The sequence below is a fragment of the Anomalospiza imberbis genome, chromosome 1 (genome assembly GCF_031753505.1).
Source record: "Anomalospiza imberbis isolate Cuckoo-Finch-1a 21T00152 chromosome 1, ASM3175350v1, whole genome shotgun sequence".
In the NCBI taxonomy this organism is placed as follows: Eukaryota; Metazoa; Chordata; class Aves; order Passeriformes; family Viduidae; genus Anomalospiza; species Anomalospiza imberbis.
The window spans coordinates 42,627,893-42,652,211 of NC_089681.1; the positions used below are offsets into that span (position 1 = coordinate 42,627,893).

Genomic DNA, 24,319 nt, shown 5'->3' on the forward strand with positions numbered 1-24,319 from the left:
CCGACATGAGGTGATGAAGAACAAGAAGGAAACTCTGTGTGCAGTTTCAGGGCTTTGCAGCTTGCTCTCCACGGGGAGCACCTTTGGCACAGTAACCTGAGGACTGATCGCTACTCCTGGATACATGAAACACAACTCACAGTCTGTCCTCAGCGGTGAGTTACAAAGAAGCTCTGGATAACATTTGAGGGCATTTCACCTCTGGACTCCCAATCAAGTATTTCTGCATGACTTTCTTCAGTGTAGCTTCAATGCACTTCTCTCTGTGGTGCCTGACTTTGCCACTCCCTGTACAGAAAAAGCACTTCTGTGCAGTGATGGGTCTCTAGGCAGACTTCAATCAGTTTAAAACACAACCAGTTCTACCAAAACACTCAAAGACCTTTTCAGTAACTGGAGCTATTCCATGGTAAATTTCATTTTGGCATGGAAGAACTTCAGCTGTACAGATATGCTGAAAAGTTGTTCACAACAAAATAAAACAAAAACCTGTATTTTTCAAGTTCTTACATTTTAATTGAAATAATCTACACCAAGATAGAACCAGAAATAATTCAAGCAGAAACTTGAAAATGTTACCAGTAGAAACTTGAAAATATTTGAGGATTTGAAGGCAAAAATTGAGCCTGAAATCCTAGCTGGGCCACACCATGGCCTAAACTGACCTGTCAGACTGGGGTGTATAATATTTCCATCATTTCCATAAGACTTGAATTTTCTGAAACAGGTGTAATGCCTGGTCTAGGGGAAAGTGTACCGGCCTATGGCAGGCGTGGCTGGAACTAGATGGTCTTTAAGGTCCCTTCCAGCCCGAAGTGTTCTTTGATTTTATTGTGCATTGTGCACAACATTCTTATGCTATTTATCATTATGCCATAAAATATAAAAATTCATAGTTCATCTGCATCTAGTTTCTGTCTCCCACTCTCTGTTATAAATATATAATGACAGAAGAAAAGCTACACAAAGAAGAAACCAGCCAGACCAAAAATGTGGCACCACTTCTGTTCAAGGAGTGACAAATGGACTCTCTACAGCCAGAAGAAAGGGCAAGTGAGGGAATATGATAAAGATTTCTATTAAGTCCTAAGAAGACCTGAAAAAATAACTTGGGAGTAATTGCTTGGTTTTCCCCAGAATAAAGGAATATGGAGTAAACCACACAGATTTAGGTGGCAGACTGGGAAGAGATGCAAGAACAAATGTGCTCTTTGCACAACAGGTATCTAGGCTGTGGATCTCAATGCCATGGGATGTTATGGATCTAAAAGGACTAAAAGCGTTAAAAGTGATTGAATGTATTAATGAAAGAAAAATCCATGGGGGCAGTGGAACACCAAAATGCCATCTCTGCAGCTGCAGTCAAAAAAGGCTGGTAACTATATTAAGAGAATGTTTCTATATTACTGCCTATTTTTATGTTCTACCCAAAGTAGGTAATATTTGTTGCTGCCAGAGACAGGATCCTGAACTAGCTAGACCTTGAATCTGATCCAATGTATCTGTTCTTGTGATCTTACATTAATTTTTAGCAAGAGAAAAAAGGTGGGGTATTTTGGTACTCAGGACTTTTAAACTTTGATTCCTCTATGTTCAGTTCCCAGATCTGAGTAAGAAGAACTTAAATCTTATGGATATCAAATCAATATAATGATTTTTTAGAGACTTGGGATTCATGAATAACAGGGCTATAATGCTTAGTAAATCAGAACTTCTGTATGCCAAAGGAGTCCAAAACTGAGCATCAACAATAAACATATTCACAGCTGTTTTCTGATAATTTTGAAATACACAATGGATTGCATTATTGTTTTGGTGCAATTTCTGATTTTCAGATAAGTCTCTGGTAACATTATAAAACAGAAGTCCTTTCTCCACACATCTTTTACTTCAAAAATAACAAGAATCAACTGAAGATTCTTGGCAGTTTGTTATGAAATGTTCAGGACCTGCCTCTGCTAAGCGTCACATTTCTGGTTTTATATTATCAAGTTAACTTCAAAGGATTCTGATTTAAAAAATTCTAATTGAAAGATTAAGAATGTGATTTGTTCTACTGCAGTTTTGAATCCAAGGGAGAATTACTTGTATCACAATGTTGTTAATTTGAGCCACAATACGGTACTGTATATAGCTTTATTTTCCCCCTCCTCTTTTATTTGAAGCATTGATTAATAAGTCATATTCACAGGGGTCAGAAAAGGAAGAGAGATTAAATAAAAAAATATTATTGCTTAATATTATCACGCTGTATAGGATCCAGGCTTAAGCATCTCTTTGATTATCTCCCCTGCACAGGATGAGATATGGTCTACAGTTCATGGCTCGCTCCTCATAACCAGTGAGGCAGAAGTGCAATGCAATGAAAATTGATCAGTAAAAGACACTTGATTAGCAAAATATGAGCAAAGAAATGACTTCTGAAGAAAGTGAAAGTAAAGAGCATGTACCAGCCAGCACAAACAGAGACATGGACAGACACACAGACTGACATAATTTGTTTCTCCAGAAAATCAAGTGGGGTAAGCACTCGATCCATTCAAAAAGTGAAGAGTTCATTGCTTCATCTACCTCAAAATCTCACTACAGAGATTTGGCTACAGAAACAGAAAAATAAAATTTCCTGCTTTATGATAGTGTTCTTTCACTAATTACCAGAAGATGACATTTTGGAAAAATGAAAAGTAGCGTCACTGCTGAAGAAGACCTCATAGCAAAATGTGTCTTCAGTTCTTTCTTCCATGGTTTTTACTTGTAACATATGGCTAGTAGAACACTAGAATTCTGTGAGAATTAATTTAATATAGGGAGTGTTTTGGTTTTCTTGGGTCTGTAACAGCATAAAAACATGTTGGGGAAGTAAATGCATTCCTTCTTATCTGAAACGTGGATCTCTTACGTGGTCACTTGTATGCTCTCAGCAAAGTAATAACAAATGATTTCCCCATCTGTGCAGGCTCACTGGTCTAATATGGAAGAAAAATAACTTCTGTTGTTTAGATGAGCAATGAGGGAACGTGGATCAAATCACGGTAAGCAAACATCCAGACTGGAGCCATACAGCATTCAAGAGCATGCCTAGGTTGAAATGTGTTCATATAAAACATTTATGGACTACTTTAAGAAGGGAAATCATAAAGAATTGGGCCTAGTTGTTGAGAAATCATGGAGAGAAAAGGGGTGAAATATTTACCATAAATTTTTCATTACGTGTAGCACAAGGCATTCCTATGCAGTATTTTATAAAGAAAATATTTGTTCCCTTTGAGACTGGCAAGCCATCTCCAGGGATTTTCATTTTCCATGCTCTGCCCTATTTCAGCACCTACATATGCTTGCAGATTTTTTGCTGTGATTTGGTATCCATGACTATTTCCCTGACAGACTTCTAATTGAAAGCAGTGACAAGCCGTAGGAAGCCGTGTCCCCACAGGCTCACTCCTGCTGCTGCTGCAGAAAGCCAGCCTTGCCTGCACAGCCTATTTCTGTGCTGTCCCTGAGCCACACCGTGCCCTGGCAGCAGCCTTAAATCAGAAGCAGACAGCAGTGTCCCTGCCACTGGCTCGGCAGCACAGTCACACTCCTGCACTGCTGTGGCTGCTTCTCCATGGCATTGCCCGTGCCCATGGCACTGCCTGTGCCCATGGCTCCACCAGCCTTGGCACTGGAGCTGCTGAGCCCAAGTGGCACTGGCCAGGGGGCACATGGAAATGGGGAAAGCAAAGCAATTCCACCTCCACCCCTTCTTGCGACTTGTAGGAATACATTTGCTCATTTTGGTTTTTTTTTGTACCAAAAATCAGAAGATTTCTTGTTTCCTGATCCCAATAGTGATGCCAAAAGAGCAGAAAAACAGCACACTGCAAAACCTGTGAACAGATACTGCAGGATGGGAAGCCTCCAGACAATGAGTAGGCGGGTACAGCTCCTGAAGGAAGCTGCTCCCTCTTTGTGTCAGGGTGAATTTGGTCCATAGTGCTCACCCTTGGGCTGATCCTTCCCTTTGTTTTCATGTTCCTGTACAATAAAAATCATCTAGAAACCAAAGGACTAAAAGGTAGTCTTATTCTCTTCATTTTTGTATTTTCCCCCTCCCTCCAAGGAACAGGGGAGCCTGTCAACAAGACACAGCACACTGGCTTGTCCGTAGCTGTGCCTACGGCACTGGGATGGTCCCAAGCGTTACCTTGCAGCCACTCTGCAGACACGAGGCCAGACACCCCGTGATTTACGTGTCTGGGCACTGGATGTCAGCTCCTCTTGATATGCAATTTGGTGGGAGAGAGTAAAGAGCTAAAAATACTGCAGTGGAAGAAATCCACTGAAAAGCAGGCATAAAATAGTACACATTTTAAGTCCCAGGATGCTGCCAAAGCACCCAAAGGCATGTTTTTTAAATCAAATAATTTTAAACCACAGCAATTTGTGCTAATGCGACACCTGACTGTACACAGCTAATGAAATCTGTTTGACACTTCTTCCAGCTTCCTGCCTTTGAGGTGACAGATGCTTGTTGTTTTCTGTCCCACATGCCCATAGGTCTTCAGCTAACATTTCTAGAAGCCAGGGGCAGATTCTCCCCTGCCTTCAGTCAACCAGGTCCAGAGAGACCCTGGGGCTGATGTCACCTCATGGCATCTGGCCTTTGCAAACACGTGGATATCTGTCAGGACATAGCTGCTTTTTGCTGAAACAGCAGTGGCTGAAAGCATGCCAGTGTATTAATACACTGTATTATTTACAGACCTGCATGCTGGGCCAAGGTAAATGCTCAGCAACCAAGTCACCTCGGTCTGAACTTTTCTCTGTTGCTTTGAAATTTCACTTTATGTTCTCACGGTATCTACCACTGCTGCTGTGTTTATTCAGTTAGCTGTATGCTTCAGATTAACCTGCAGTTCTGAGTTTTCACAGTCAACACGGCCTCACTGCTGAATGAGAGATCCCATGCCCAGCATTACTCATTCTCAGAAGAATGACTAGAGGAGCTCTCCAAGGCCACAGGAAGCCATGCCAGGCCTATTTCTGATTTGCTTTTATTCTGAGCACTTCCACTAACCCTCTTACACTTGCAGAACTATTGTTGTCTGGGAATTTTGCATGAACTATAAATAAAAGCAGCAGAACCATCCCTAGTTTCTGAAGGAAAGATGCTCTAGCTTATATCTTAGCATGTGACTGTATTTAGAGTACTGTGAACTTCTCTCCTTTGCTGCCAATGGGATGTGGAGGGCAAATGGACACAGTCTGGCCTTCTCATCATAATCTCCCAAATTCACATTTGAATTGTGAATTAAAACTGTGACTTAACCCCAAATTTCATTCAGTCTTAGTTCAACCTGTGTATCTTTCATGGATGCATGTGGGGATCTTTTATATTACCCACCATTTTTGATCTGAGAATCTTCTTTAAATATCCCTGCTAGATATGTGTAGCTGTATTTATGTTGCAGAATGCAGAATCACTTCTCAAAATGTGCAAACAGAGGTCACAGTAATGACGTGTAAAAATCAGGTAGGCTTTGAGTTTGTTTTTAAAACCTAGTTTAAGCATTATGGCATAAAGTGTAGTTGATAAAAGGACAAGGAACAAGATTAAAAGAGGGAAGGAGCAAAAGAAAGATGTCAGAGGTCCTTTAGATGCTACGTTGCATTAATTATACTTGAATTAGGTTGTAAAAAGAGAACATGAAGCAAAATGCCATGGGCACTTGATGCACATAGAGATTTGGTGACCTACCCAGAGCCACCCAGAAAACGTGGAGCAAACAGGAATAACCCTTGCCTGTCCAAATGGTTTTAACTTTTGCTTGAAACATCTTCTCAGTCCTCTGGGGATGTGTCTGTGGGTCAGTATTGCCAGGACTGTAGAGTCCATTAATATGGCTGAGACTCTGAAAACTATTGAAAAATATAAGTATCTTAGAGAATCTTGGGTAAGTTAGTAGTGGAAGGGAGAGTAAGCAAAGGTGACGAGCTATGCTAGTATTTGTGATAACTCTTTGAGCCTTGATGTGCTTGCAGAGATTTGACAAGGCAGAGGTAAATGCCCATGCAGTCCCTGTGTCCTGGACCATCCCTCCTGAGCAGTTAGGTCCCTGGGTTGCCAGTGACCAGCAGCAGAACCAGCAGCGCTTCTTGGGGCAAGCTGGAAAAAGCCTCATCTTATGCAACTCACTAGCAAAACTCATTCAGCAGTGCTAAGATTTTCCCCAGGACATTTTCTCCATGTTTTTCTTGAATGCTTTGCTTTCTCAGGTACACCTTTCTTCTGCCTTTCTTCTGGTGCATGATTGAGGGGGAAAAGTAAAGTTTTGGCTTCAAAGACTTTCCTCTCCTTGCTTATTTCCACCCCCTGTGTCTGTCTGTCAACAAGTATAAGGAGTTCTCCTTTGTACCATGTGACCCAGATAGATTTCTCCTTACTGTTTGTATTCTAATGCAGCCCTTGGAGGAAAAAAAAAAAAAAAAAAAAGCATTCCAGAAGCAGCCCACTTTTTTTTTTTTTTTTTTTTTTTTTTTTTTGGTTGATTTTAAAATACAGAAAAAGAAAATAACATTAACAGGGTATTTCAGAACAAGATATACATTTGTCTGACAGCTTCATGTACCAAAAATTCCATCCTTTTTAAGAAAAACTTTACACCTCCTACGAGCTCAGAATATTACCAAACCTAGACTCACAGATTAAAGCCATCTTCCTCTCACATCCCTGTCCCCAAACAACTTTGTGCTGATTATCATATGCACCCGTGTAGAGCACACCATGCAACAACAAGTACCAAGGATTAGCTCAGATATAACAAAATTCCTGAAAATGAATCTATGCCTGTCTATGTCGATAACAGATATCTATATATCTATTAATTTAAAGACAGTGTAGCCTCCCCAGAGGCAGCCTCTGGCATGAGAAGTGCTTTTAGTAGGTAACTAAACTGGTAATGATAATAACAAGAAGAAAAGAAAACACTCTGAGGAGGGAAACCACTACTTAGTTTATGAATTATTAGTGTTTCTTGCATTACTCGAGTGTAAAGCTGTCAGTGCTCAGGGAACATGATGTCAAAAATAAAAGGAAGAAGAAACTTCCCAGTCTTGCCAAACCCACTTCTCACAAAAGCCAGGCTAGGGAGGCCAGATGGAACTCTCTAAAAAAAAAAAACCCAATTATTTCTGGGCTTTATTCTCCCAGATCTGTTTATTTTTTCATCAGGAATAGATGTAGAAAATTAATGCCTGCCTGGCAATAAGGAAAAGCTCTGCTTTGTTTCCCCCTCCTCCTTGTTGGAAGCCCCATTTACACACAATTCAGACTAATGTTGGAGGTTTTCTTTGCTAATTTTCCTCCCTAGGGTGGGTAACCATTTCTCAGAGCTAATACAACCTGACAGATGCAGTCATACCAGTGCTTGCACTCTGCATCTTTGTTGGCCATTGGGGCCACGGTTTGGAAAGCTGATCTCTTAATCATTTTATCTGATGGATGTCGCCTACTATAAATTGACAGTTGTTTGAGGTAGTGATATCGACCTCTTCTGCTCTCTCTGATGCAGCAGACAGACTTTATGTGGGGCTCAGTCAGCCAGAGACCAGGGTGTTTGTGTCAGAGTAGCTGCACGGCAATTTTCTTATAGATGTAAAACTGAATTTGAATTTTGTTGGTGTGCTGGGAGTTGGTGAACACCAAAGTTCTGCAATATTATTACACGTCCCACCTACTGTAGAGTTTTGAACTTGATGAACCACAGATTATAAGTATTTACCATTTAATATGCTCAGTAGACATGGAGCTATGATAGATCAGAACAGCTACCAAGCAGTTAAAATGTGATCATTTTCCCAGAATTCAAGTGTTCCCTTTAAATGAAATTATTCATTATAGTCAAAAACTATGTTAGCCTTTACATTTATGAACTAATGTTTTCCAAAAAAGGTGCAAGTCATCAGCTATAAAAAGAATCTCTGTGCTCCTGCCCTATTCCATACCATGTTTAGTTTGCAAGTTGACTGTTCAAAGCCAAGTACATTTGCTAAGCAAAAGACAGAAAGCAGAAGAAGGGGGAAATGGCCAGAATGTAAAGGCACAATCACAATCCAGTAGATATTGAAACTCTGGCAGTATTCAACAGCAACTGGACCTTGCTGCTTTCATGACCCCACTGCAGCTACTTAAAAAAGACCCACTGAGAAGGAGGATGTAAAAAGACCTGTGGATATTTCAGTAGTTTTATGATGTATTAGCCTGAATGGCTCCATGATGTGGAATTTTACCTGGCATTGACAGACTTTTATACAAAAATTAGAGCAGTATTTAGAGTAGATAGAAAAGGGTGAGAGTTTAGATCTCATTACAAGGTTATTGATGTAGCAAGAGCTTACAGCCTAACCTGGACTGTTTGCTGCACTGTACATTCCCTTTTTAGAGGTGTGAAAAGAGTAGAAACAGAATCTGAGAAGAGGAACCAGAAATACATCATTTATATTACTGAAGCAGATTAGTACCAGGAGATATTTTTCCCTTCCAAAAAGGCCTCAAGAAACTGATCTAATTAATTACTTTTGGTTGTACAAAACTGACCTTTCTGCTTCCAAGTCACCCCAGCAGAGAGATGACTGAGTGCAAAGGGTGAAATGAATAGAGCTGCATCAAGAGAACAAAGCTGGAGAACACAGAGCAAGCGATTTGAGTTGAGGGCATCTCTTAGGACTTGTAATCATGGAGTGCAGGTGGTAACCAGGTTCCCTCATGAGACCTCAGGGGAATGAAGCCTTAAAATAGTTGTAACAGCAGGTGATGCAGCAGCAACATGGAGTATGGTGCTCTCGCATGATAAAGATCACTGTTCAAAGCATACAAGTGGCTAAACCATTCCTGCTGTAATTCTGCAAGAAACACAGAAATTGCTGCTTTGAATAACTAAAATTGTAGTCTGGCTGAGAAAATAACTAACCCTTAAAACAGTCAAAATCAAATGGCCGCCTTTTGCTTCAACGACTTCACCTGTTGCTCTTTATTTTGGGAAAACAGGATCTACAAAGATTAGTAGGTGCAGTGCAACCACACCACCCAAGCTAAAAATACACTGGGAATCTCTCTCAAGAGGCCATAGAGAGGACAGAGACACAAGGGTTTGGGGCTGTTTGGTAAATTCAGTTTGATGAAGGGCCTGAAGGATTTTCTCGTGCTCTTATTCACTGAGCGCTCCAAGTCTGAGGGGGAAAAGGGAGGTTTGGTGCATGCCTGGTATAGGTACCCTAAGGCAGAGGCATTGGACCCCATGAATGAATGAAAAATCTCATAATCTATGTGATAAAGTGTAAGGATGGACTTAATTTAGCTTTGTATTATGAAAGATTATCATGACAACAGCAGGGAAGGGTGATGTGAAGTGGAATACTGTGGAGGCTCTCGGTTCAGTCAAAGAGAGAACAGAGAGAATTCTCTCAGGCTTCGGCCTGGGAAGGTTAGGAGAAAGAATTCAAACAATTTTTATCTCTGTTCATGTGTTGTGCCCATGTGAAATGTGTTCTGAAGATTGTTTGCCCAAGGTGATTGCTTGATTGGATTCTGGTGATGGTGTTTGGATTCCATGACCAATCGGATCCACAGCTGTGTCGGGACTCTGAGGAGAGAGAGTAGTTAGTGAGAGCTCTTGCTACTGTAATATAGTGTAATAGAAGAATAATATAATGTACTATAAGGTGATATAATAGTAAAGCAATTGATCAGACTTCTGAATCATGGAGTCAATGCTAATTATTACCTGGCTGGGGCCTGTGGCAACAGGACACAAATCTGGTTTCATGGTATGGTGATAACAGTGATCAGTTTTGGTATCCCTGAATACCCCATGCATTTGCATCTATTACTAGAAAATTTTAATCCTTTCCACAGCTGGTCCAAAGTATGATCTAAGTTCTGCTGAAATCATTTTTTTTTGCTAGAGATGTTACCATCTTTGTCTCATTCTTTGGCTAAGCCCAAGTGAGCACAGTATGATCTGTGGTTCCTAGAACTCTCAATCAACTAACGAATGAGAAATTTCCTTAACCATGCTTTCTCATCCCATAAATCAGGTTTGTTATTAATAAGCCTTTTTATTGTCTTCTGGAGGTATGGGGGTCACAGTCCTTAATTCAGTATGTTTTACAGCAATTTCTTCTAACAAGCATCATGCAAAGGCATTGCACAGGGCAAAGGGTGAGGAATGACCGTGGTGAAGGATTAAGTGAAAAGCGTAGTGGGATTACACTGTTGAGGGTTTAGCTTTTGGGGTTATTCTGGTTTCTGAGTGTACAGGCAGAGCCAGGAAGCAAGTGCATAATTCAGGCATGTTCCCAGCAGAGAAGAGCACAGATACTGCTGACTGAACCAGTTTCTAGAACCTGTGAATTTGGATTCAAGGGACATTTATTTGGGTTTCTTTATGATCTAAGCAAGGAGAAATGTGACCAGGGCAGACATATAAAAGCAACTTTGCTGAGCAAGTAAGAGGATGGCATAGCTGGCCAGGGAGCTGATCTCTCTGATCTTGGGCTGAGTTTTGCAAAGTGTGACAGCAGCACATTACCTCCTCTGCAGAAGAGCTGTGGCAGAGGTGAAACCATTCACTTATGCATAACTTACAGGTCTAGAGGCTTACTCACCAATTGGTATGCTATTCCAAAACAGTGGATAAAGTAACTCTGAAAGCCTTGGTGAATGCACAAACAGAATAAGCAGGTTTAGCAAGTGTCCTGCAACAGCTTCACCAGGGCTAGAAGAGCTATTAACAGATGGGAATGAAGCTGTCAGCGTGTTACCTCACGCCTGTCAACAGCCCCCAGCACTGCCCAGACTCCCAAAATTGCCCTCTCCAGCAGAAATGTATTCACAGAACAACAGTTAGGCATTGGCTTGACTTGGACAGTCCCACAGGAACTGGAAAACCTTCACAACAACATTGCTCTGGGTTGTGGTGCACAGCACATGTACAGCTCCCATACCCTGCCTTCCAAGCAATTGAAAGCCAGAGGAGCGATGGGTGGAAGTGCAAGAGAGGAGACACCTGCTCTGCCTTCTCACAGGAGCTCTTCAGGGGAGCAGGCAGAGTTAGAATTAACGTATCCTAATTCTGCTAGAACTAACGTATTCTGATTTTTGTATTTTGCAATTTGTGTTTTGGTTTAATTTCTGTCCTGTGGGAATTCTAAATAGAAACCAACAGAAAAGAACATATTTGACAGCAACTCAATTTTGTTAATTAGAGTTTTCTCTTCAAAGCTGAAATAAATCTGAAATGCAGAAGGCACACGAGTGTTCCTCGGTCGTCTCCCCAGCCATGTGTGCACATGCACCCTGCCCAAGTCAAACATCTGTGAAGTTCTGGACTGATTGCATGCATTCAAATACAGTTTATTAAAATATTTAGTACATGGAGTAATTGTAAAGCTTTCAGTTTTGAATGAGTTAATACTACCTCCTTCACTGTTTGTGAGTGTGTGTGTGTGTGTTTCTCTCCAAAAAAGAAATTTTCTTTTACAACTGGTTTTCATCTGAATAAATTTCAAATCTATAAAATAAAATATCATAGCAACAACATTAATATTATTAATAATAAAAAGAATAGGAATAACAACAGCAGCAATAATAACAATAACAATAATCCAGGAATAATAACAACAATAATCACCCTCCATTATTTTTTCATACTAAAGTGTGTGTGCAAAATTGAGCAAACAGAATTACTATGTGTGTCATTCAAATAGATGTTAATGGTGACCATTCATAGCAAAGGTTTTAAAGAGGTGTTGTGGATCTTTGTAATCATTCCTTCTGGTAGATTTTAAAAGCTCAACTTACTTGAAAAAGCAAAACTGTCTCTCCCAGTTTTTCTCCTGTGACCTCAGAACAGTGGTGAAGCTGGATCTGTCTTCCTCTGCTTTTGCAGGTGCTGATTAGCTGGGAACCTTGGCTGACACAGGTAATAACAGGTAGCCCACAGGTTTGTGAGCTACAAACATACCCAAAGGCACCATAAAATATTAATTTATCACTGCATTAAAGCAGGTATTTGAGAAAAAAACATTGAACAGAACTTGGACAAGTTTACAGTCTCTGCCCCAGGAATTTACAGGCTGCCTGGAAGCTCCTCTCCTACTTCATTGTTTAGTCTTGAGGCTTCTCTGAAGCTGTAATTTCTCCAAATTTCCAGACACCTGAATTTTTGAGGTCAGACAAGAGGTAAATGTCTCATGCAGAAAACAAAGACACTCTTGAGGAAGAAAATATTCAAAGCCTTGGAAGTAAAGGCCTTTGCTGAACCACTGTAAGAGCAAAAGGGAATTGGGAAAAGCAATTCCTCTTCTCTCTTTTGGAGGTCACAGTCTATGACTTGTGAGTCTCATTGAACTTCAGCCTTAAGGTAAACTGTGTGTTGGAGACGGCAGTAGACTGCCACGGGGAGGAAAGTTGTGACTCAGGACCAGGTTTCCTAGAGCCAGGGTGGAGAGCATCCTTCTGGAGGGTCCATGGTGGTGCTCTCCAGGCAGATGTTTATCCTCAAGCCAAAGGCAGCACATGGAGACCAGCACATCAGGCCTCCTGGTTGCTGGAAAGACCAGGGTTTTTGTCCCTGGGGCATGAGGAGGTGGCTCCTACCTAACTATGTCCCACCTGTGAGACAAGCTGGGAAAAAATGCCAGTCATGTGGATTGACCAGGGCCTGGAGGAGGACATCATGGAGCAGGGATAGGCCTTGGAAAAGGAAAAAAAAAAAACTTAGGTTAAGAGAATGAAGGAGGAGAGCAAATGAAGCAATGGCTGCAAAAATTATGCGTTTTGGTCATAAAATGAAAAGATAAGCTAAGAGTGGGATTTGAGGTATGACTTTATGCTAACAGTGTTAAATATCCCTGATGTTCTAATTAACTGTTTGCCCATAAAAAAAACTCAGGGAAGGGTTTAGAATAATTCCAGAGTGATTTTCTTCTTTCCTGGTCTCATTCCCCACTGCCCATTAATTTCCATGTTTCTACTGAAGATGTGGAGGGATGCAGAACGAATCACGGGACCAAGATTTCTCACCAAGCTGTACAGTAGCTGGAGCTGCAGTGTGGAAGGAAAGGCTGGCTGAAAATCATGCTGCATGCCAGTGGCTTGGCTCACATCACACCAGGATTATTGTCTCTACACGCAGTGAAAAGGGCTGTTGAAAATTTGAAGTGTGGTGTCATGCCAAAAATCTGTGCTTGTTTTTTTTGTTTGTTTGTTGTGAAAAATGTGGCACAACTCTTTCATTCCTACATTCATTTTCTATGGGAAAGTCCTTACGTGCAATAAACAAACCCCAGACTTTTGATTTTTCTTCACTGCATTAAAAAAAAGTTATTCCAGGTTCATGACTTTGCTTCTTCATTTCTGTTTTTCTACAAGAAAATCCAGGATACAGCTGTTAGTGGAAATGCAGCAGACTTTTTTTAGAAGACAGAAGTGCTGATAATTACTGCAAAAAAAAAAAAAAATACACACATGTTCCTGTCTTCCTGCATTCTCTAAAATTATTTGAATGGGTTTTGCATTTACTCTCTCTGATTTTCATGTCTACTGGTTTGTAGCTTGTAAGAATCAACTACTCCTTATCCTGTTTCATATCTGTTGGATGCTACTTCCTGGATTCTTTAGAAATATAAGGAGAAGACAAAAATTCTCCATATTCTAGAACCCAACAGACCAGCACATTGGCCTTGATTCCACACTTCCAAAAATAAGATCTTTGTGTTTTATGTGACTGGGTAATGGACTAGACCAATATTCTTCTACGAGGACTGGGCTCGTAATAATTTATTTTTCCAAGTCTCACTAGGCGACATGTAAACAAGTATAAATAATGTCAGTAGAGTGTAAAGAGTGTTACTTGCAACTAAAAATAGAAACCTTAACCCCTATTGATAGATAAAACAGGTAAAGAAGGCATTATCTTTCTATAGGTCCTTGCCCTGGTTTCTGAGACTCTCATCTTTCTGTACCTGGAGTATATATTGGTTCATGTAACCATGAAAGACAGACATACAAATGAAGTCTCAACCATGCAGAGATTATTTCTGCCAGGATTATGTTGGATTACCCCTGTGTAGAAACAGATCTTCATGGATTGTAGGTTTATGTCAGGCAGAAAATACAGGAGGAAAAGCACTGGATGGAGCAAAGTACCGACTGGGACCAGCCTGGGTGGGTACCTTTAATTTTCAGTATGAGTTAATTTATGGACACTTCCAGCTTTCTGCTGAAAATAAGTGCTTCCTGAACAACAATTTTTCAGCTTTGCAAGGAAAAGAAATCACACTTATTGTAGAGGCTGGATTTTTAAGAATATTTAAGACCACTTTTAGGACTGCAATATATGAGTGAGACTTCAGTTTCAAAAGTCCATCTAACATATAAAAAATACTTCATATTCCTGCAATTTATTTATGCTAATGTATCTAGGAACTGAATGTGGTTATAATAAGGTGGAATCCCTTTAAAAAATAAAAGGAATCTGTTCTATGGCATCATTCTTGCTAATGATTTCCAAATTAGATTTGCATAACAATCTTTCTTTTCAGACTGCTGGTCCAACAAATCATGCTGTGACGCTTCTGGTTAAGCTTTGTTTTGCAAGTATTCTGTAACAGTAATTTAGTTGTCAGTTTTGGGGCTGTGGGAGCATAATTAGGTTTATGCAGCTAAAGACATGTCCACATGTCTCTGTGGGAAATTAGATGAGGGGAACTGCTGGGTTGGGCTGAACTTGCCATAAGTCAGCCCAGAAACTCTGGAGCAAGCTTGAATAGCTCATACAGTATATTGAAAATAGCTTTTCCTGCAGTTACACCTGTGGTAATGCTAAATGGTGGTGAAGTGCATTCATGGGCCATGAAGAATAAACATTTTCATTACTACTGTGCCCTTTGAAGACAGTCCTGTGTGGATCAGGGGAGCTTCACTAGTGCTGCTTCAATCAGACAAGGCTTGATGGGCAAGAACACCTTGCCAACACTCTGAAGAGCCACTGTCTATTGGCATCTTAGAGGTAAATTTTCCTGACGCCAACCAATTATGTCTGCTGATACTTCATGTTAGCAGATGGACATCTCCATCACCTCAACTTTTTATACTTCCTTCATGTGTTTTTCCTGGAGCATCTCATCTCTGGTGGAGGAGAGACACCTGCCTGTGTTTGGCATGGTGGGAGCCTGACTTGCACCACAGCATATGCATGCTCTGAAGGCACAAAACCAAGGCCAGAAGGTTTGGTAGTCAATGTGCAGTAAAATCAGAATCCTCACACCAGTGGGATCTCACAAAAGCAGAACTGGTGCCCGAGTTCTGAGGCAAGAAGAGGCAGCTCTTAGGATATGGATGGGTAGCATGTCTGGCAGGGAATGGCCAGCAGTGCTGGCGTGAGGATACAGGCAGTGCAGGTCTCACCTTTCCCTGCTGGGGGCTGTTCATCCTCTTGTACAGTGAAAAGAAGAGCAGCCTGATCCATGCAAACTGCATAACCTCTCATAACATCTGACTCACCCTTAGCAATCTGGACTGTCGCTCTTTTCTCCACATAACAAGAGCAATCTCCTTGGGGTGTGTGCGCATGTGTGTGTCCATGCCAGGGATTGCACAGGGTTGGGTACACAGAGCTGCCTGGGGGGAGCAAGGCAAACACTTCCACAGGGTATCTCTGTTTCTAGGTCATCATCAGACCATGAATGTCTAAATGAGCACAACAAAGTAAATACAGCAAACCAAATTTGAGTTCTCTTCTCTTCTGCATCCTTAAAAGAGCTTGTTTATCTCCCTAGCTCATAATTCCTAGAAACAAGTCCCTGAATGTTAGATGCAGCTACCTAGGCAACAGGGCATAATGCAGATACTCAATACAACTCAAGCCTTGCCTTTCCCAGTTTTTTTTTTTTTTTTTAATGTGTCGGCCAAGTTTTATATTCAGAGGTGAGACAATAAATATTGTAAATATTAGTACAGACAATCTATAGCAAAGGAAAGGGGAAGGATCTGACACAAGGGTTCTTGCTTTCTGAATTAGCACACAGCTTGGTGGGAAACCTCATCCCAGAATTAGGCTGGCTCACACTTTCTGGCCACGGCCACCAGTTTTTCTGTCTCATCTGTTAGGTGGCTAAAGACATGAACATTATTTCCATCTTGGAAAAGGTTTCAGCTGCCAGGGAAAACACTCCACAGTTATTCATCACATTTTAGTAAAGGGCTGACCAGATGCAGTCCTGCTACCAGCTCAAGAGAGCTATTAGGGCAAATTTCTGCCTGCTGTACCTCAGCTGTACTTAATGGCCCAGCCATGGTGGGACTGAGTCTGCTGTGTCCTTGTGGCAGGAAAACCACCTGCCACTCGGCAGTGTTGGCTGAGCAGATGAGATGTTTCACACTCAGCAGTGCAAAAGGTAAGGGGAACAATGAAATGCTTCCCAAGGAAAGCAGTAGCTGGCCACTGAACAGCTACTCAACCAGTGATCTGGTTTTCATTTGGTTTTAGTCCTCTGTGTTTGCTCCTGTTGGGTTAAGTGAGGCATCCCCAGCTAAACATAAAACAGTTTAATTTTTCTGCTTCCAGGCACCATCAGCCTTGGCAATCCCAATTTGCAGTCAAACCCAGTTAATTTTTCTGTTGATTATCACTTTGCCAGACAAACAATCAATACTAGAGCTGTGCAGACTTTGTATAACCTCTATAAACCCAGTTTTTAATTGGTGAACAGATCTGCATAGATTTCTCATGATTGCGACCTTACAAAAGTGTTCTGCATTCCTCCTTCTTGCATTTATACATGAACTCAATTAATTAATTTGTGTGAGCTTAGATGCAAAAGTAGCAGAAAACGTGTTTCTGGTGAAGTGTCCTCCTCTAAGTGTGTGACTCAGAGCAAGTGATGAGAGTATTCCCTGGAAACAGCACTCCCTCAAGTACAAATTACCATCTGCACTAACTTCAGCATCAGCCTTTCAGCTGAAACAAACAGGATTTGAGCCTCCCCATCTGCTGGGGGCCTGGGGGCTGTGAGGGTCTCTAGGCAAATAAGCTGAGAGCCAGGGTGCAGTTATTATAAGCAGCAAATGGAAAACACTCCAGACAGCACGCAGTGCCACGTGAAAGGACTAAAATACAACTTTTTCTACTTTGTGAGGAGGACAATAGGGTCGTTTGTCAGAGCTGAGGTCTCTTGGGGGCGATTTCTAAGTTTAATTGCACCTACATAATGAATATGATGATGAAAGTGCTTCTTACAGAGCATGCAAGCTCTTGCTCTTTTACATGAAGGCAGATGTTAAAGAAGTGCAGAGACCTGTTAAGCACCTGATTCCTACTCATAGCAGCAGTGTAGGAGCAAAACGGGGGATCTAAGGCTACTGCCAGAAGCCTGAATAAACAATAAAGCAAAATAAGCAAAAAAGAAAAAAAAAAGGAGTGTAATTGGACTAGGCACCACTGAGGGGTGCAGGAGGGGAAGTTACTCTGTGGATCACAGGAGTACAAACACATTTGGTTGTTTGGTGAAACCAGGAAAGGATTTTGGGTGTCCAAAAGGAACTTTTTGACCTGAACAAGGGATCCCATCCAGGAAAAAACATAGTCTGGGCCACATAACAGCTCCCGTGGGAAGTGGGACAGGAAGGCAGCAGTGAGAAACTTCTTTCCCAGGGGAGCAGCAGCCCCTGCTCCATGAGGAAGTGCTGGATAGCACCACCAAAGACATAAGGAGAAGCGTTGGTGCAGGAGAGGAGCAGCCTGTCCTGAAAGTGCACTGAGGGAGGAGCAGGGATGGATGCTCTGAACCCCTGCCTGGGGTTAGGGGAGGCTTGCAAGGGATCTGGGGGCTGAAAGACCAAAAGCTGAGAAATGCAGGTGCACATCCCCATACTGGGAACCATTTTGACCCTTTTTTTTTTTTTTTTTTTTGACAGGAATGTACCAAAAGGGACCAAAACTGAACTGAGCAGTAACAAGAAAGTCAGTCAAAACACAAGCTTGGAAGGTGCCTCTTCTCTGAATGAGCTTGCTGGCTGCAGGCAATGTTGGGGTCTAGCAGCAATGCTGGGCTGCAGCAAGAGGGGGAGAAGGGTTAACTGGGCAGTCTTTGGGGCTGACAATTAGCATAACAAGCAGCAGGCCTGACACATCTGCCATCTGGCCACTGCTGAGTGTTGTGTAAAAAACGTAAGCCAAAAGGTAATTAATTTGCTAGTAGTAAATGATCTTGCATTAAATAGCAAACTACATTCTGAAGCATCACATACCAATGACAAAATGCACCATGGCCTACTTCATGGCCTACCAAGACACACAAAAGCAACTAACTACTCTTTCACATCACCTATCTCTTTGGTCTTTATTATCTCCAAGCTGCATTAACCAACTTATGTTATGCATTAACCATTTTTGTATGATGTGGTTACGCAATTGCCCTCCTTCACTGCACACACCCCTCAGCCTTGTCCTAGGAGGTTGCTAGCCTAAAGCAGCTTTTTTAGAAAACTCCAGAGTTTTGGGCCCTCAGAAAAATTTCAGTATGGGACCTGTTTCCTGGGGAATGGGAGGCTTGGGAGAAGTGTAGCCTAATTCTGCTGCTCTGCATTTTGCAACCAAAGGCCTGATGGTGCCATGCTGGCAGCTTGGGATAGCTGTGCTAATCCACAGGCAACTCAACTGGTGGCGTAATTTAGGAGAAAGCAAATGGGAATCCTTAATCTGTGGATTATCTGGGGTATTAGACAGGATGATCTTGAGGCATATGAAATTCTTCAATACATTTGAACAACGGAGATTGCTCTTCCTACCTAACATATTTCATTTTTCTGATAAACTCAGCTTCATATTCCTGCAACAGTCTCTTAAAAGTTTCACCCAGACCTCAGGGCTGCTTGCAGCGGAATATAAAACTGCTGAGCAATAGGTCTAAGCAAATTTTGGAAGTGCAGCCATAGAGTTCTGTACTACTGAATGAAACTCTCAGGTGCTTTCAGAAAATTCCAGACATTTTTAGTCCCCTAGTTCAGTACTGATGCAGCTAAGAAGCCAACTACTCAGATCTAAAGACCACATTATTTTATTTTATTTTATATTTTTATTTACTATTTTATTTCCTTTTGCAAATGAAATGAATTTATTTCCTCCTCTATGAGTCTATTTTCCTTGCAAAAAGCAGTTAGAGTAACCAAGAGGCAAAGAGAAAAACAGCCCTTGCCTATAAATTAGTTTTCACTGACTCCTTTGTTCCCCAGGGGCCATGGACTTGATTGTGGGTTAGGAAGCAACATAGCAATTTGGGATTATGCATGGATAAAACAGAGTTATCCTCGTGAGCTTATATGTCATCATACATTACAGTCTTGTGGATATGAATTTGGACTGGGATTGTGGGGGCGAAGTTCAGCAGATCTGGCAAACAATTTACAGTGTAAAATGGTCATCTTTATTGAAGAATGTCAACATGTAGACAGGAGAATTAGGGCAAATAAACCCCGGTGATTTATAGGCTACCACAGCAGTCAGTTCTGAAGGAGGCAGCAGACTGGGCTTTATCTGCTTCCCAACACACTGGGGTATCTGCTAAGTAGATAGAGAGTATTTTTGGTTTGCTGCTACTGCTTTCCATCTAATAGACCCCTCCCTGGTGTAACTCACTGGGCAGCTAAGAATTCTGAGTGCACAGCTGTGGATATTTTGGATGTCAGTGACACACTCTGGGACAGCAGCTGCAGTGCATCTGCTGGGAAGGGCTGCCACCACACCCAGCTGCACCACTGGGCATTCCAGATGTTGCCACGTCCTGATGAGGTTAGCCCCAAGCACTGCATCAGAACACAAACCTGCTGCTTTAAGTGCAAGCTCTTGCTTTGCAATTCCATGTTCTTTTAGATTAGCAACCAGTTGCAATAACCAACAGCTACAAGGAAAGACATCTTAAAAGTGTAATTGGAAAAACATACTTTGTGTTCATCTGCAACAGAAGAACGTGTGACTGTGTATGGTAAAACCATTCAAACATGCCTGTTCCAATGTTTTCTTCCTTCCAAGGCCAGAGAAACACAGTGGTTGAGAAAATTACACTACTGCAGATTGTTTAGGTTCCTGAGAACCAGGTACCACCTTCTAAGTTTGTACCAGGCACCTTGTCAGGCCACGATGTCTTCTGCTTATGGTCATTTTCATTGCTGTTAAGTGGATTCAGGGTCAAGTGTTTTACAGATGGAGAACTTAATTTTCAAGTTGTGAAATTGCTAAAGATATGGAGAATTAAGAAAGGAAGAAAGAAGAAACTGCTTGGGCCACTGAAAGCAGGTGCTGCTTGATACCAAGTTCAAAGCACTGTGGAAGGTGGTGGAGGGAGTTCTGTGAAGTGGTGGAAGCGACAAAGACTACTCATTGTACCACAGGGACACACTTTCCTTCCCTTCCCTTCAGAAAAAAAAAGCTGTTTGGGCTCCATGGAACAGGACATCCAAAACCAAAATAAGCCACAAATATGATGCTCCATAAATTCCTTTTAAAAATCTTTTTAATGAAGAAATAATTCCATTCCAAAATATAGACACACAATTAAATAGTTTAATCACTTCAAAATATAACATGTCCCCAGTAGGTTCCAACACACACACACAAAACAATACTTAACAGCAATACAAAAACCCCATACAATAGCAGTTCTGTTACAATACCAATGAATATCGTGACATTTTTAGTGTCTCTGTATCTGTCTCAAGTGGTGTCAAGTACAGTGTTTTAAAAATGCGTTGCACTTAGTAGCCTCAAGATGTAACTCCTCATACTTTTTGTTTTTGGTTCAAAGGTAAAAATGCCCTTTATTCTTCAGGACACTGTGGAGTGCTTGTTGTTCACAGCTCTGTCTGCTGAATTGAACCAATGTGATTACAGCAACCCGAGGCTGCAATATTTACAAGGTCTATCTACAGTAATTGCCAAGAACCAATAAGAATGGGAGAAGGTGACGACTGAAAGTAAAGGCGGACACACTTATGATAAATTATGATGCAACAATTTGGCTCATGCATATAAGAAAATACATATTATATCACAACAAAGGCCACACACCTTTTTATGCAGTTTAGTTAACATTACTACTTACAGACAACCCATTCTCCACCTTCGCTTTGGACATTCAAGGACCCTATACATCTTCACATCCCTGTCTCCTGATTCCAAACCACTGGTTTTCCTCCAGTGACAGTAAAACCACCCGGAGTTTTGACAGTTGTGGTGGGCCATTGGTAATTAAGAAAAGGGCCATACCAGGGACCTCTTCTGTAACTGTGTTTGTTTTAATGACCGCAAACCACAACCAAAATAATATTCAACAAACAGACAAAGACCAGCTGAGTGAAAATGCAGCCAGCTTAACAGTTGGAAAAATGCTTAAAATAGACATTTGCAGAGCTAAGTAAGAGGTGCTTCATCTCAGAGCTCCAGGGCATAAGGGACCCAGAACTCCTAAGGGATCATCTTGTTGACACCAGCCTAAAAGAAAGGCGCTTGATTAGTCAACTTCAGTGCTTACTCCTAGTTCAGAAGCTCTTGCAATGGATTTAGTCTAGTGCATCTATTTTAAGCATGGTGATAATGAGCACGCAGACATTAAGGTGATTGGAGGGATCTATCACTTTGGGTACAATTAAACATGACATAGGTTGAAATAATCAGCCATTGCACATAGCTGTGTTCTAGCTTGTTTTCTCCCTGTTCAGGAAATGCTTGCCTGGAATCCTGAGCTGACAGCAATGTCTACAGGTTCACTGGAGTAGCTTAAAACATGGAGTGCTAGGCACTAGTGGAGGCTAACTCATTCCTGAGAGGAGGTTGGAGGAAGGGATAGTGGAGGATATGGTGCCTGCCTTGCCAGGATGGCACATATCCCAGGAGCAAAGACCAGTGATTGCAAAAATGAAAAGCTTACATGAAGGTATCTGGATCCCTTAGTATGCATTTGGATGTCTGAGAGCAAGCCCAGGTACACAAGGATATACAGACAAGAGATCTGCATACACAGTAAAATGATATGGAACATGGCAGCAGCTCTTTCATACAGATACTCATTCCCTAACACATAGTGCCCAGGGAAACAGCCACGAGCCTGGAGAATGCATGCAAACAAGTGGACTTACTGGGTTGAGCTACATAGCAATCTCTTGTAAACACGGCAGCACACATCCACGTCACCATGAAAGCAAGGACAGACAAGCCACGTTAACCTGCTTTAGATGGGTATCTCATCACTTGCTGTAGGCAAACTGTGCTGGTGTGAAATATCTGTATGAAATACCACTGTTTTCAGGGCTGTTAGACAGTGTCACTTCAGGTCAGCCAGGTACTGGAAGCCCAATATTGTATTAGGGCAGTAAAACTGCCTTGGCACAGAGGCGGCCCCGAGCTAACACTGCGCAGCTCAGGAGGGCCAGGCAGCCAGCATGGAACACCTCCTGGTGTCCCTGCCCAGCTGCTGCTCCAGCTGTCCCTGGCCTGGCTCTGGTCCCTCTGCACGGCAGTGCCATGTGCCACAGAGGTATCACCTTTGTTTTGGAGCAGGGTGCTCTGGGGAGCACGTTGATGCTAGTTTGTGTCAATGCCCGCTCAGGAGTATCTGCAGGTTTATAGTCACAGCAGAGCAAACACTTTTTAGCCAGCAGCCTCACTGCCTAACCCTGCCTAATGGCCGCATCAGTCCCCTTTCTCCTGAAATGCCTTGATACTGGAAAAGTACTAAACTGGACGAAACTCCAATTCTGTAACTGTATGCCTGTCCTTTCGCAAGAATCCACTGCTCTTCTTGTGCTTTTTGCTGATCGCTATTTCTCCATCCAGCTCTGAAAGAGTCTCACCACACATTTCCAAGAGGGCATGCAGAACATCTGGTGGCTGGCTAAGGCAGTACACATTCGGAAATCAAAAGAAAACAGTTGCAAGCGCACTTTAAGCCTGTACATTTAAAGCTGAAGGCCTCGAAAATAACATAATGGAAGAGGGTGAGGAGGAAGAGGAGGGGCAGAGAGATAGAAAGAGCTGGTTTGTTGAACACATGCTTACTAAAGCTAAAACATCAATGAAACAATACCATGGAGGATTATACGTAACATCAGTCAGTTCAGGGATCTTATGGCACCTGTGGTTTATAAACAGCTTTAGCAACGAGTATTTCAAAACATAGTTCACAGTTTTAAGAAGATCTGTGCTGATTTAAAAACTAGATTCTATATCATTTGAATGTCACCTTTTGTATATGATATCTATTTGGAAAAAAAATATTTACACTAACTTCTATGGCTGATTTGTTAGATTATTTTGAAAGAAACATTCCTAAGTTACACATTAGCCCTAAATTAGAGAAGTTTATTATTATTATTAATTATATTATTAATATTTTAGTACATTTTGTATAAGCCTTAATTTAAAGACTTGCAAACAAATTGCAAATATAGTCTGGTACTTTGTTTTTGGGCTACTAGATATATACACTCAGGAGTATCATTGTTCAGTGTTAAATGCGTAATTGTCGCTTTTTATTTCTTCCATGGAAAAAAAAATGTACAGTGTATAGTAAACTGATCTACTAAAATCTCAACGTATTCAGAAATCAAATTTCTAACTATAAACAGTATCGTCATTGTAAACTGAACAGGTTCAATATCATGTGCAAAGGGTTTATGTGAGTTATTAACAGCGCCGCCGTGTGTGACGGCAGCACGCGCATCAGTCTGTTTGCTTTGCCAGTAATGAGCCGTGTTACAGAAGATGTAGCTAATATAAGTTAGCTTTAAACAAAAGTCTTGTCAAAAAACACACATCTACAAACTACAACTCTTAGAACAAAAGTACTGTGCTACAGTCCTCAGAACTTAGTTATGTGATTTTTTTGTCAAGAGACGCTGCACCTCTTGGTTCCATTCTTCTGTGAAGTTCGCAGCTGAGTTTTCTTCATCGTCTGTCCGAAAGCAGCTCTCCTCATCATCAGTTCTTACATAGCTTTCATTGTCTGTCTGACTGCAGCTTCCCTGTGGAGAAACGTTTATGGAAGGTTTTAAAAGATTTTATGGGAGGGTTTTTTTCAAAGAGTGCTGGTTTACCATGCTGCACCCACGTGGGCAGAGCAAGTAAAGCCTCCAACTGCTGTTTCACTGAGAGAAAAAGGGAGCTGGCCAATTCCTGTAGTTATCCCTCAAGGAGTTAAAAAGGAAAAAAGCCATTCTACCTAGATGAGCCATAGGTATTTGAGCTGTTATTAGAAACTTACAGGCCATGTGGGAAGCTGGAAA

General features: G+C 41.5%; 1 protein-coding gene across 23 annotated transcripts in view; it reads right to left on the reverse strand.

Annotated features, from left to right (window-relative positions):
* Nucleotides 1–20,535: 20,535 nt before the first annotated feature.
* DTNA (dystrobrevin alpha) overlaps nt 20,536–24,319 on the reverse strand; it is a 223,102-nt gene continuing 219,318 nt past the window's right edge. For all 23 annotated transcript variants that reach the window (XM_068189369.1, XM_068189383.1, XM_068189405.1 and 20 more), the window contains one exon: nt 20,536–24,058. In XM_068189369.1, coding sequence (XP_068045470.1) covers nt 23,903–24,058 — 156 coding nt within the window. In that variant the 3' untranslated portion in view covers nt 20,536–23,902. The remainder of the gene's footprint in view (nt 24,059–24,319) is intronic.